Raw genomic sequence first — 13,510 nt, 5'->3', positions numbered from 1 at the left:
GTGCTTGTTTTTCAGAATGGTACTGACTATGGGTTCCTGGTGCGTCAGAACTCTGAACTCTTGCGGGCTCTCGATGAGCTGGAGAAGACTTGTACCACACTGAGGGAGGAGAATGGCCTGCTGGTAAGGCTGAAAATAACAGAGAGTTTGTATTCTTGACTGAAGGCTTCTTATAAAGTAGGCCAGGTGCACAGAAAGGGCCGACAAAACATTGAAAATGTGCATTGTTTGAGTTTGGTGCTGTTTGCCCCATTTTCCTTTTTCACAGTAACTTATTGAGTTTATAAATTGATCATTATTGTTTTGTCAGTGTGTCGGCTTTTACCCATCTTATGTCTTCTGAATTTCCACTGGTAACACGGGCAGATGTTATAACACTCGACAGCATGCTACTAAATCACACTTTAAACCACTAATAAGCTTCCTTGAATAACTGTTTTTGTGACTCGCTTGTTTGGTTATGCTGTGTTGGTGTTATATTAGTTGCTGCAGGCATTGTCTGGTGATGATATTTTTTTCCCGTGTGTTTAGCGGAAGAGCAGCGCCCCAGAGACTGAGGAGAAGGTCAGACGGTTGAGGAGAAAGAACACAGAGCTGGCTGTTCTTGCTAAGAGGCTGGAAGAGAGGGCTCGAAAACTGCAGGAGGCCAACCTCAAAGTGGTAAACCGCATAAATACGATACCTCGAACATTTTCACAGCGAACTGCGTTGCCCTCAGTGAAAGTATTTTCAAACCTGATGTGACGGCAACTCCTCCCGATGGATGGTATCTTTTACTGTAGTTGTGTTGTTTTAAAACATAGTTTGCCAGTGAGGTATCATCTGTACCTCGACATAAACATAAATATCAACTTGAAAATTTTGATCACAGGTTACAAATTTGGTTGTACGCTGGCTGAATCCCTTTAGCGTATGCAGTAGCTTGTTAGACAGTTAACAGCTAAGGCTGAGAAGACAAGCAGTTTAATACAGTGTGCTGTTCACTGTTCCAGGGGTTTAAAAACACAAAAATATACCGTAGCATAATGTATGTCCATAGTCCTTCACTACTTTTTAATATAGTAGGTATGATTGCTTGTGAATTGTTTCTGTTTCTTTTTATTAGATACAGATTTATGACTTAACAGAGTAGGGATCCTGAGTGGGAAAGAGCTTCCAGTACAAGTCTGGCCTGAACAGCAGAAGTAAGGAGTACAGTAGTCTAGCAAACAATTTGAGGGGCACCTATGTTTATCCTGGCTGCTACGGTCACTGGCTGCTGTGTGTTCTGAGTGCACCTGTTCACCAGACTGAGGGAGGGACGGTTCCCCTCCCCCCTCACCTCCTGCTGCTCACTGAAGGGCAGAGCAATGTAGTTCGGATAAATGGACACCAACAGAAGGTTTAAAGACTTGTAAGAGTTTGCAGCGCTCATTAAACTACTGTTTTGGGGTCGAATCTAATCACAAATGTATTAGAAACTGACTTAGTTTGCTTTTCTAGTAGTCAAAGTAGTCAAAGTAAGAACCAATGATTCATCATCAAACACTGAAAGCTCTAAGCTCAGTAGCTGGACAGTAGTATTTGACTACTTACAGGGATGTGTTTATAATGCTGCCCCTGTCTGACATTGTATGATATTCTAGATGTTCTCTGCTGATCTTTGACGATATCCACTGTCTTCAGCAGGACAGCACTAGTAGCTTCATACTAATTCCTGCATACCACCATGAGACTTTATAATGTTTAAAATGCTTGTTTCATGTCCTCTCTGGTAATTAATACACATGCCTTTTTGCTCGTGTGTAGGTGAATTCCCCGTCACTGATGAGACCCGGGTCAGTGGAACAGTACAAGAGGGCGTTTGCCCGTCAGCGAGCTCGTGACCTCGCCCAGCACGCCGATGCACTGCTGTCTAAGGACAAAGAGATTGCTGCCCTACAGCAAGAGTGCAGAGAGCTGGAGGCACGGCTGGGCACCACTAAGGTACTTATTACACAACTCCTCAGGAACTACTTTACACAGCCCAAACTGAACTGTGGTCACTGCTTATTCTTATTTTTGACTGAAAGCCTTATTTAGAATAGGCTACTTCTCTTCTTAACATCTCACCCTCAATGGTCATGTAAGTTTTTGCATCGGTTTTCCATCTAACCCTGCTCATCATCCCCGCCAGAGTCTCATAATGCCACAAGCTCGCTCTCTGCTGGACAACATGGGAACTACTCATCCTAACCCCCTCCTAAGCCTGTATTACGAAGGCTGCGTCACTGCCTGTGACTAGATGACAGTGCAGGAATAGGCTGCCTTTGTACGTGCCTGTTTTTAATTACTGGTACAGTGACTTAGGAACTCATTTTTCCTGAATGAGAACATCTGTTGGATTTAATAAAGAAGGGTCTTGCAGGGTGAGCTGTGCATTGATCTAGTGAGATTGACCTTGCTGGATCCCATATTCAGTCTAAACACAATTTCACCATGTGATAACGGTTGATAGGGAGGGAGGGTAAAATGGTCTTGAATGGGAACACTTGAATATAATGTCGAAATGAGATGACTTTGATATTTTCTGATGTCCGTGACCCTGAATGATGCGTGTTTTTGTTTTCAGCTTTGCAGCTTTCCCTCTGACTGTTATATTCACTATTGTTTTGATTCATAGGGATAAATTGAACACTATTTTAGTGTTTTGAAGTCAGTTTTAAATTGCAAAAAAACAGACCAGATCAAAATGTGAGTGATGGCATACATAATAATGATATGATAATAGTGATGAGATAATCAGTCTGTGATTCAGTTTAGTTCTTGGATGCAGCTGATTAAAACAACTCAAATTAAAATAACTACTATGTGCTGAATTGATGACGTCATCGTCTTATGGCTGTCTTTGATGCATGTGTATGTGGCTTTGCAGGGCTCCCCTGTTCCATCTGGCAGAGTGGAATTTGAGAGGCTTCTCAGGGAGTCTCAGAGGGAGGTGCTGCGGCTCCAGAGGCAGCTGTCGGTCACATCATCCAGACAGAAGCACGACCATAGCCCCGACCCTGGTGGCCCAGAGAAGTGTGGGGAAACTGGGAAGGAGGAGGGGGAAGAGAAGGTAAAGCCAGCCCCTTCATGTGAGAACACAGCACAACTCTATGCTGACCCCTGCTGGTCTTAAGCAACTTTAATAAATGAACCATGTCTATGCACATTAAAACTGATGATATAAAATGAACTGTAATTTTTCACATCAGATCAAAATAGCACTGGCTAAGCATATTTTATCATAGTTGTAGTGTAGTGAGGATCTTTGTTTGAAAATAAAAAGACTGAAAGTATGCATACACTGTAACCGAAATCAGTGTAAAGGTGCAAAAGCTGTAATACTTTCTGAAAAACTGGAATGATGAGGTTGTTGAGCTTATTTGAGGTTCAGCATGTGAGCACAAACGAACACAGACTAGATCATGTTTTTACACCTAGAAGCGTTGACGCTGTTGGTACTACAGTATAGTTTGGATTATGCGTTGTTTGGTAATGTCAAATTTAGCCTGCTGAGTTTTTCTGAAACCTAGTGTATGTTTATGTTGGCACGGACGCAGTTTTGCAGTGTTATGTAATGGCCACCCTGTTGGACCTGATACTAATCTGCCACAAGCCACAATGAGATGATTCCCTGTCTTGAACTTGGGCCTGATCAAAGATACAGTCACACACTCTGATCCTCCCTGCATTTCATACTGATCTTCTCTCTATTTAGTTCTTAGAAACAGTCCTTCACCGTGAAGTGACGCTCAGATATGTAATGTGTATGTAATATGTATATGTCACTGGCAAATTATAATAATGCACATATATCATAAATATATGAATAGGTTACATAATGCAGAAGAGATGTTATTACATTTCATTGGCCACACCACTGAACATCTGTAATAGGAGAAATGTCATTTACCTGGGGTCCTCTTGAGTGTATTAATATCACTTTACATTACTTAAAGGCATACATCTTATTCCTGGATTTTTGTGTGAAATTCTCCACTGAATGTGAAGTAGAGTAAATTCTCTGCCTGTGAAGCTCAAATGAGAATGCCGATTGTGGTAATCTCTCATTTGTGGGACGCACACACGCACTCCCAGAGGCACGCGCACACCCAGAAAGGGGCCATGTTGTGTGAACTCTAATCCCCTCTAACAACAGAATGGTACAGTCCAGTAATCCGCTCTCTGTTGCTGTGGCAGCGGTGAGAGGGTTCTGGGTGGTAGGTAAGACTCCAGCCGCACTAAAGACTTTTCTATCTCGCCCTGCTCTGGATAACTAGCAGGCCAAGGGAAGCCTTGACGTTGCCACAGATCACACAAAAGGGGTAGGTCATCTTATGAGTTTTGTTGTCACTGTGTTTAGGCCTCAGTGGTACGCTGTAGTTCTCCTTGGCTAACCTCGTATGTGTGTGCTTGGATGCAAGGCTGAAGCCGTGCAGGACTCAAAGTTGAGACTTAACACTGAAAACTAATCAGTGTCATGACGACTCGGGAGTGTGAGAGAATTGGCTCAAGGCAGCCAGTGTTGCATTTGTGTTAGCTGTTAAAATCACCAGCTTATTCTTAAAGATTATTAGTACGTTACATGTCCCATGTTAGTATGGCAACATGACTCACAGCTGAGGGGATTTTTCTTTTAGGTCTCATAGCTGTTGTTTTTTAATATTCGTTTCGGTAAATCCTGTGGTAAATCCCACCCTTGTCTGTGATGGACTACCACTTTCTTACAAATTAGAAAGACGGGACATACATGAGGCCTAGTCAAGGGCAGCCTGTCAGAAAACTGGTTTTATAACAGTCATATTTTGGAGCTTCCAGATGCAGATTTTTGACAGACCGACTTAGTGACAGGGTGGTAGAGCGTTTGATTGGTGGACATTGATATGCTCCGTATTAAAAAGAAAATCAACGGCCAGGCCAATCCATTAAGGTGCTTTTAAAAGAAGTGATCCAGTTACCCGTTTCAGTAGTCTGCAGGGATTACACCAATGTGCTTATGGCATTCAGGGCCTGCTGAATGGGATCTGACCCTGCTTTAGTATGCATGGGCCCAAGGTGTACTTGATCCTTGTACATGGACCACATCAGTATGAAGTGTACACAACGGCAGCTCGCTGTGTGAAGCAGTGTGCAAGAGGTGAGCCTGTAAGCTAGGACCTCACACATGGCTGCATCCTTCAGCAGGCCATTCATTGATAATGGTTTATATGACTGTCTTTATGCATCCAGAAGGATTTGAGTCTTTACTTAATATCTACAATATCCATTACTTTGATTGTTATGTTTTTATGCATGCACTGTTACATTTTTAGATCAGTTTTGTCACATCCCCTCACTTCCACTCACTTTTAAAAATATGCTAGTTTTTTGTGACGAAGAAGCCAACAATCGTGTTTTGAAAATTCTTATAATAACCGCCAAAATCATGAAATAAGCATGATACTGAAGATGTAGCATTTGCACGGAACACAGGAGTAGACAGGAGAAGGCGTTTCTGATGTCTGTATTTTTTTTAGTTTCAACAAGCACTAGTGTTCTCTGATGTTACATTAGTTGCCCTGTCTGTCATAACCCAATCAAACCAAAAGACACACCAAAGCAAGATGCCTCGATCAGGTATAGTCTGTAAAATATTTATACAGCAAGGGAATGTAGGAAGTGAGCAGGAACTGTTCTTCAAGGCCAAATCTTTTAATTATTATATATTCATACTGTATGAAAGTCTGATTTAGAACTCTCTATTTAAATAGAACAAATTTGCATGCCAGGAAATATTGTGTTTTTCTGATTTTAGTATCCAAGCTCCTTATTTAGCGTTAATCTGTAGAATAATAATGCTTGTTAGCTGTAATTGATTATATATTAATTGCATTGCTACTACATTTTCACTCAAAGCTGCAATCAGCTTTTGTCCTACCAAATTACTGTCATTGATTTGATTTTACTCCAGTGGCTCCAGGAGCAGCAGTGTATGGCATGGCATCAATAATAGTGTGTGTGTGTGTGTGTGTGTGTGTGTGTGTGTGTGTGTGTGTGTGTGTGTGTGTGTGTGTGTGTAAAATAAAAAATAAAACATTCTGGGAGGATGTTTGTACAAATATCTCAGTGTGTGTTATTCATAACACTTTGAAATCAGTGGAATTTAAGAATTAGTTTTTGAAGGTTAGAACTGATATATTAGATTTGAAACTGATGCTAACTGTAGCATCTTAGAATTGTCCCATTTACTTGCCCAGAAATTCCACAACATGGCATTGACTGGTTGGTTGATCATTTATATTTAATGAAACACCAGCACGGCATTTTTGTCTATTGGTCTGATGAGACTGAACAGGAACTAGCTAGCCTTAAACCATGTCTCCTTAAAGGATGGTATGTTTTATTATAATTGTTCAGATGTTACTATTTCTGCAAAAGGCAGCAGGTTTATATTAATGCAACAATTTCTAATAATTTCTAAATGGGTCAAAAGACATTACTATTTGTGCTCAGAAATGTATACTTTATGAATCTGTTGCAGCGCTGATCATCTTTTTCCTTAATTGCTCCTTCCTGAAATACAGCGCCATAACCAAGTACATGCACAGTTTGTTAGGTCACGCCAAGTTTTGTTAGGTTAGTGTGTTGGCACATAAACCTTTGAAATCATAATAGCCTAAGCCTCGGTCTAATGCTCTCTATGACAGGCCCTTTATTCCTCATAACATTGTGTAAATAAGGCATTATGTAATATTCCCCCTGTGTGCTCATTTGTCAAAACCATGTCAGAATTATATCACACGTCGCCTGAACCCTGATTATATTTGCTTTCAACTCATCATTGTGAGCTCTCACATTCAGTTTAGAAAAGGTATTGCTCTTTTAAGGGATTTGAAATGTAGACCAATAGCAATATCTTGCTGATTGTAATATGTTGTTATATGAAAGTACCCCAAGGGATGTATACACAGTGACAGTTTTTGGAAGGTTTTGATTACATCTTCGTAATGGTATGAAAAGTTTAGACTCTCCTTATTTCTCCTGTGGTAGACGTAGCTAAGCTGAATCGGGTTTAGTAAATGCAAGGAAGGAGTTAAGAAAATGAGAAGAGCTGCAAAAAGTATTGGAATAATAGTTAAAAAGGATGTTTTGTTCAAATTTGCATAGGGTGCTTACATTGGCCACCACGTACGTGTCACTCCCAACTTGGCGCATGGCTGCCAGACTGTAGCAGCAAACTCCACCCACTAAAGCCTGCCCACTCAATGGGTATGAAGAGCTACAAGCTAATTAACAGTCACGATGGGCTGGTTTAACCAAGACTGACCAAATACAAAGGAGGGCATTTCGCCAGGATGCAGGGATCACCTGCCACGTTTGGACTTGTGATGGACGTGACGGGATCTTTAATGATCACCAACAGGAAACGGGAGATGAAAAATCTGCACTTGTTTAAAGCTCTGTTCCTGTTCACTGTTTTTGTACAGGGGCCAATGGAATTAGTGCCTCCTGCTGGCCTTTCGTCACCACTACTAACACCATCTGGTCTCCTATCCAAAAGATAAACCAGGGACAGCCTTGCTTAACTTTACATGCCACCAGTTTGGTGCTGAACAGTGAAAATGGGTTATCTACCCCATATTGATGTCTTCCGTATCCGTATCCATGATGCTTGAACATAAGTCTTACAAAGCTTCATCCTCCCTGTAAGCTCCTTCACATGTGAAAGGAAAACATGCTTACAGCATTAAGCACCTGCATGTTTAACAAATAGGCATTCAACTTTTATATGGTTTTAACACTGCAGGTGATGGCAATACAGTTGTCTTCAATTGAAGCCATTCTGTCCATTATATGTAGGTTTCTTTTAGTGACAGTTTTCTAAACATAACAATGACAGTACACATCAGCCAAAAGAAAGGACTCTTTTCTAATCAAATCAGAAGTTTCTGTTTCTTTCTGGAGCTACAGGGAATGAAACTCTCGTAATCTTCAGCCTCTCCAGAATATCTATACTGCAACATGATAGATTAAATGTTTTAACTGTGAATTGTTTGGCAGATTTCAGCTGTCCCGCCGTAATTGCACAGATGAATGCTTGTGTCATATGTATCTAGTGTGTGAACGTATGTATGTATAGAGAAATAAAACCAAAAACAATAGGTCCCAAAGTATCCTTCAGGATCCAGGTGTGTTTCACAACTGACTCTTTCATAACAATGGCATCATACATTGGACGCCATTGCTACCAGAACATAGAGAGTCAAAATTTGTTACATTTGCCAGATTTGTTAGACTAATTCTTTTACTATTGTGTTTGTTAAAATGTTAAAATCTTCAAATTGAACACCTATTGGAAGCGCTGACAGCACGGATCAAAAAGAACAAATGACAAAGGAGTTTTAGGTATACTTTGTCATTTTGCAAGCATTCTAGTTGATCTCTAACATATATTTATAGTTTGGAGGGTATTTAGCTGGTTAATATTATATGAATCTCCATGACGTCTTCTGACAATCCCTAGAGAAATCATTTATTTAACAAGTGGAGACTGTGGCTGAAGTCTGGAGTGATAGGCCTTTTAGTCACTAACAATGTAAAAGAAAGGAGAGTGTAAAGGAGAGATCCCCTGTGCAGCACGTGGCAGAGCTCATTTGATCCTGTTATTGGGTCATGGCCTTGGCTGCACTAGCACAGTTCTACTCTGAGCATAAGTAGGTTTGCTCTAAAATTAGATACTGATTCCCGACTCTTAACCCTTAACCAATGTCAGCCTGACCCCCACCTGGAACTAAGACAAATCATACAGTTTATAAAAATGAAAGAATAACAGCAATTAGCTGAGAAAAGTAGCCTACTGTGAAAAATTCTAGTCATTACACCCAGTCTAATTAGAAAGGAGACACTTCCTGCTAATGTGTCATATGTTGCGGGCTAGAGGGATTCCCCCTGGATTATTCATTGATTGTAGTTGGACCACTGGGAAGGAGGCTTTCTGCTAATCCCTCACTCACAGTGGGGGTGTAGTGTTAAGTGTTGCTCTCCAGTATAACAATTATATATTTGCTCCCTTCTCAGGAGTTGGTCATGTTTTTAAGATAAGAACATAAGCTTTTTTTTTGTACAATACCTTGGAAATTTACTTTTCAAGATAAACTCTGTAAATGTAAAGTGACTGAATGAATACGTTTCCCTGTCCCTGTCAGGTTGTAGAAGAGACCCCGAGTGTGGTATTAGATGAAGCTCCATCCAGGTGTGAGAAGACTCCCGGAGAGGAGGAGGAGTCGTGGCTGCGAGTGACGCCCCAACCGGGCCTTAGCCCGAGCCCCTCCCATCAGGAGGAACGCACAGAGGAGCAGCGCCTACAGTTTCTGGTGAGAGCATCTAAGTCCATCCTCTGCCGATATTCCAGCAATTCAAACCACATCAAATTTTCCAGAACTAACAAGCCATATTTGTTTTTTATTTTCTGTTTGAATTATAATATGAATATTAAATCTAGTTTAATATTGCTGCTTTCACAAGGACAAAACTGTCCATGAAAGCAATTTGTTAATAAATACTTGTTATACAAAATAATCAAATAGAATGCATGGTTGTTTCTTGTAGTTGCTGAAATTAAAGGGTTAGTAATGCACAGGGTTACTAAATGTCACTGGCCCGGCTTTCATATCAATCCCTTCGTCCAAACAGTCATTCGTCCTACACACTTCTTAGCAGCACATTTTAAGAATCTGGCTTTGCTATCCTCTTTGCATTTTTGTGTGAAACTGAAGCTTGATTTCAGTGTTGTCACTGAGCTGACTGCCACTGAAGGAAAAACTATGGTCCGTTATGTAATGCTAGGATTATTTTGATCTTGTCCCTTGGAAACAGAAGAGTAGCACATTGCCCTTGCTGATTCTACAAGTGGGTCTCATGGCTTAAATCTGCCATATTCCCTCTCAGCTCTGTATTTACTTTCTATGTCAGGATGGAAAATGGAGATTTCAGACATGAATTGATGCTTTGTTTGTTGACATTGAACATCAAATCAGCTAAAAAAAAACAAAAAACAAAAAAAAACGTACGATATATAGAGAACTGATTACGCCGTGGCAACCGTATCAGTAACAGGCTTCAAGTCCACTCACCCTTCACGAATCCATTTTATTTTTATTTTTATTTAACCTTTATTTAACCAGGAGAGTTCATGCACATGCAGTTAATGTGTTTTCATGACATCTGTACTACTGTCAGTGCTCTCACTGATGTGTCAGTAGCATTTTGACAAGCTGGTGGTGCAGTTTTCTGAAGAAGTTATAATCAATCTGTAGATGTACAACTGTATTTTCTAAAAAGGTGTTGTGCTGCTTCTAAATTTGGTTTGCTCAAATCCATCATTTCTGGATATACAGCATTCTCATTTCACCAAGGTCCTAATCAAACCTGCAAAATGATGAAGGGAAGTATATACGGTCATTTCTGTTAAAAGTGGGATCTTAGATAGTGGTACGTGTAAAGCAAAGCACAGCAGCTGAGTAAACTCTGAGCTTCAGCAGAAACAGTCAGCCCAGATATTTTTAGCCACTTTAGCAAAGTCCACCACTTTGAAATATCTCAGCAGCTATTGGATGGATTGCCATGAAATTTGGTCCACACGTTGATGGTGCCATTCAAGGGTGAAGTGGAATAACTTTAGTGATCCTTTCACTTTTCATCTGGATCCATCATCAGGTCAAAATTTTTTTTAGTTTATGACTAAATACATGCAAAGTGGATGATATTATATCATATATCAGCCTCAGCTGTACTTAATGTTCAGTGCTAATTAGCAAATCTGTCAGCACGCCTAAGAACGTCAAACTGGTAAACACTGATACCTGTTAAACAAACAACATATGGACTTAGTTCATGGGGAACAGGACAATCCAGATTGGGATCTAAATCTGAAAAACAAAAGTTAAGTTGGACCGCCAACAAATGAACAGTGAGAAGTGTCTTTACTGATTGTGAAACAGCTGACAGTACAAGTTCCAGCCAGTGCAACCGTCATTAAGCTTCACAGTCGTGATTTGACTGGACAACAGAACATCCCTGCTTGATGCAAATTATTTAGAGCTGTGACGGATGAAACAATCAAGCAAAGCAGACCACAGATTGCAGTCTAATTATCATTATTGTCTCGCCGTGTCATCTTTTATGGGAGTACAGTATCTCTTCCAGTCAGCTGCTGGTGGTCTGCAATTAGCCTGTCTGTTTGGTAGCTTCCCCCCACGCAGCCATAGTGGTAATACTTGATTGAGGTCCTGTGGCCATGCTGAAATAAGCTGATTTTTCCTATGCTGGTCCTGCATGTAAGCTGCATTTAGAATAATTAAAGGATGCTAAGCTTTGTAATACCTCATCACTGTCATGTCAGAGGTCAATATGGAAACTAAAGCAATAAATGCAAATCATCTGTTATTATATTACATATTGCCTTTCATGGTTTTTGCTCTTAAACATTATATCCTGCTCTACTACCACACGCAACATTATTTGTGTGTTTAGCTGCTTAGTGTGCATCTATCTATCTATCTATCTATCTATCTATCTATCTATCTATCTATCTATCTATCTATCTATCTATCTATCTATCTTTATACCATGTAAATTACTAGATTTATTTTTAGAGCGATATTAGATTTAGTGTAACCATCTGTGCTTTATTATCATTGTTGGTTCAGGAAAGTGAGCTGAGCAAGAAGAGAAAAGAATGTGAAAACCTTGAGCATGAAGTAAAGAAGCGACAGAAGAGATGTCTGGATTTGGTAAGCAGTCTTCTTGCTCCAGTATTTCCTTTTTGCATTCTCTCTTGCGGCGCTCCAGTCTGGTTTAGGCATTACCGTAGTGAACTTAACGCCGACTTGGAAGAAATCTATTTCCTTAGTTTTATCTGAACGTTGTCTTGTGGTTTGGGAACAGGAGAGCCAGCTTGAGGATGAGCGAGGCAAAAATGAGCAACTAAAGGAGGAGGCAAATCTCCTCAGGAGGAAGGCACAGCTGCTCGACCAGGTCAGTGTCTCCCTGCCCTGTCCAGTGGGTCTCAATTTCACAGATGTGTCAATCATAGCTGTCAGCTGGAATAATATTTTACTCACAAACTAAACGTTGAGATCTGGGGATGCAGTGACATCACTAGAGAGGAGCTCAGGATCAAGCAAGACAAGTGGTCTGACAGTGAAAGAGGTTGTCAGAAACCTCTTTAGATTCCACAACTATTAAAATGGTTGCAAATAATGATATTCCTATAAAATGATACAGTCAGTTAACCTGCTGTTGCAGACTCGGGCTGAGAATGAGGAGCTGAGGGAAGATCTCTCTGAAGTGACCGCTCAACACAATTCAGTTCTCGAGGAGAACCAGAGACTCCGTGCCAAACTGGAGAACCTAGAGCAGGTCCTAAAGGTACTGTTGGGGTCAGATACTGTTATTTTGAATTTGACTCCTTGCCGTGCCACTTGATAACATTGTCTTCTTTCGAAACAGCATATGCGAGAGGTCGCCGAGCGAAGGCAGCAGCTGGAATTGGAACATGAGCAGGCACTGGCTATCCTTAAGTTCAAACAGGATGAAATCAAACGGTTACAGCGGGTAGGAACCACAGCCTCTTGTACCCTTTAAAATATCTGATAACTACTTTTCTTACTAAAATCAAACCTTGGGGCACTTTGTCCAGCAGGAGGCAACCTTTGTGCACCAGTAAAACATCAAATTTTGTCAACACAGCTCGCTGTACTGTGACTTTTGACTTTTATGAGTAGCCAACGTTTCACTGACTTTAATGTCTTTTTAATCGTCAGGCTCAGTTATTCGCCAAGAGGGAGCATGAAGGAGTGGTTCAGATGCTGGAGGTGAGTGTGTATTAGACCACTGTGACTTCTGTCCAAAATAAATGGTTTTATACCATGTAGTGTTTTCATTGCCACATTGTTTATTACCGTCACACAGGAGAGTGGAACTAAATCCCTTCAGCCCTAACATTAGAGAGAGGAGAAATGTTTTTCAGACTTCCTCTGTATTTCTCTCATGCACTAGTGATTGTACTGAGATAAAGTCTACTTCATTATTAATGAAGCTGTTTCTTATTTCCTTAACACCGAGCAAAAAAGTATAAATATTTAATTATCTCCCTGTTTTTAGTAGACTAAAGATGTCTCACTGCCACTGAAGCAGCATGGACATTCAGTACAATGGGCTTGAAACACCTGGCAGAGAAGCTGTTGCAGAAAATACTAATACTGGTTTATTTGTAGCACTCATCGGCCTGGAAAACCGTTTAAACAGATGGCTTCCGTGTGACATTTGTACTTGCTCTCAGTCTGAGTGTAAGGCAGTTTGAATTCAAAATGATAGTCCCCATCTGTCTGATTGGCTGCTGATTTTGAATGATGAAAAAAAACCAGAAGAAAAAATCAAACAGACTTCCGACCCTAACTCCTTAAAAATGTCATCATACACAGTGGATGACTGTATAAATCTGCTGCCTGTGCTCTGCTTTTCACAC

The 13,510-nt window shown here is 40.6% G+C and overlaps 1 protein-coding gene across 7 annotated transcripts in view; it reads left to right on the top strand.

Moving 5' to 3' along the window:
• LOC119895365 (RIMS-binding protein 2) overlaps positions 1 to 13,510 on the top strand; it is a 70,871-nt gene that overhangs the window by 34,667 nt on the left and 22,694 nt on the right. For all 7 annotated transcript variants that reach the window (XM_038708442.1, XM_038708445.1, XM_038708441.1 and 4 more), the window contains 10 exons: positions 16 to 123; positions 532 to 660; positions 1,789 to 1,965; positions 2,894 to 3,076; positions 9,189 to 9,356; positions 11,691 to 11,774; positions 11,929 to 12,018; positions 12,289 to 12,411; positions 12,493 to 12,597; positions 12,807 to 12,857. In XM_038708442.1, coding sequence (XP_038564370.1) covers positions 16 to 123; positions 532 to 660; positions 1,789 to 1,965; positions 2,894 to 3,076; positions 9,189 to 9,356; positions 11,691 to 11,774; positions 11,929 to 12,018; positions 12,289 to 12,411; positions 12,493 to 12,597; positions 12,807 to 12,857 — 1,218 coding nt within the window. The remainder of the gene's footprint in view (positions 1 to 15; positions 124 to 531; positions 661 to 1,788; positions 1,966 to 2,893; positions 3,077 to 9,188; positions 9,357 to 11,690; positions 11,775 to 11,928; positions 12,019 to 12,288; positions 12,412 to 12,492; positions 12,598 to 12,806; positions 12,858 to 13,510) is intronic.

This window comes from Micropterus salmoides, unplaced genomic scaffold (genome assembly GCF_014851395.1).
Source record: "Micropterus salmoides isolate LMB-PRFRI ecotype aquatic unplaced genomic scaffold, ASM1485139v1 Ms_hic_scaffold_9, whole genome shotgun sequence".
NCBI lineage: Eukaryota > Metazoa > Chordata > Actinopteri > Centrarchiformes > Centrarchidae > Micropterus > Micropterus salmoides.
The sequence above is the reverse complement of the archived record's forward strand: the minus strand, read 5'-3'. Positions and strand labels throughout refer to the sequence as shown.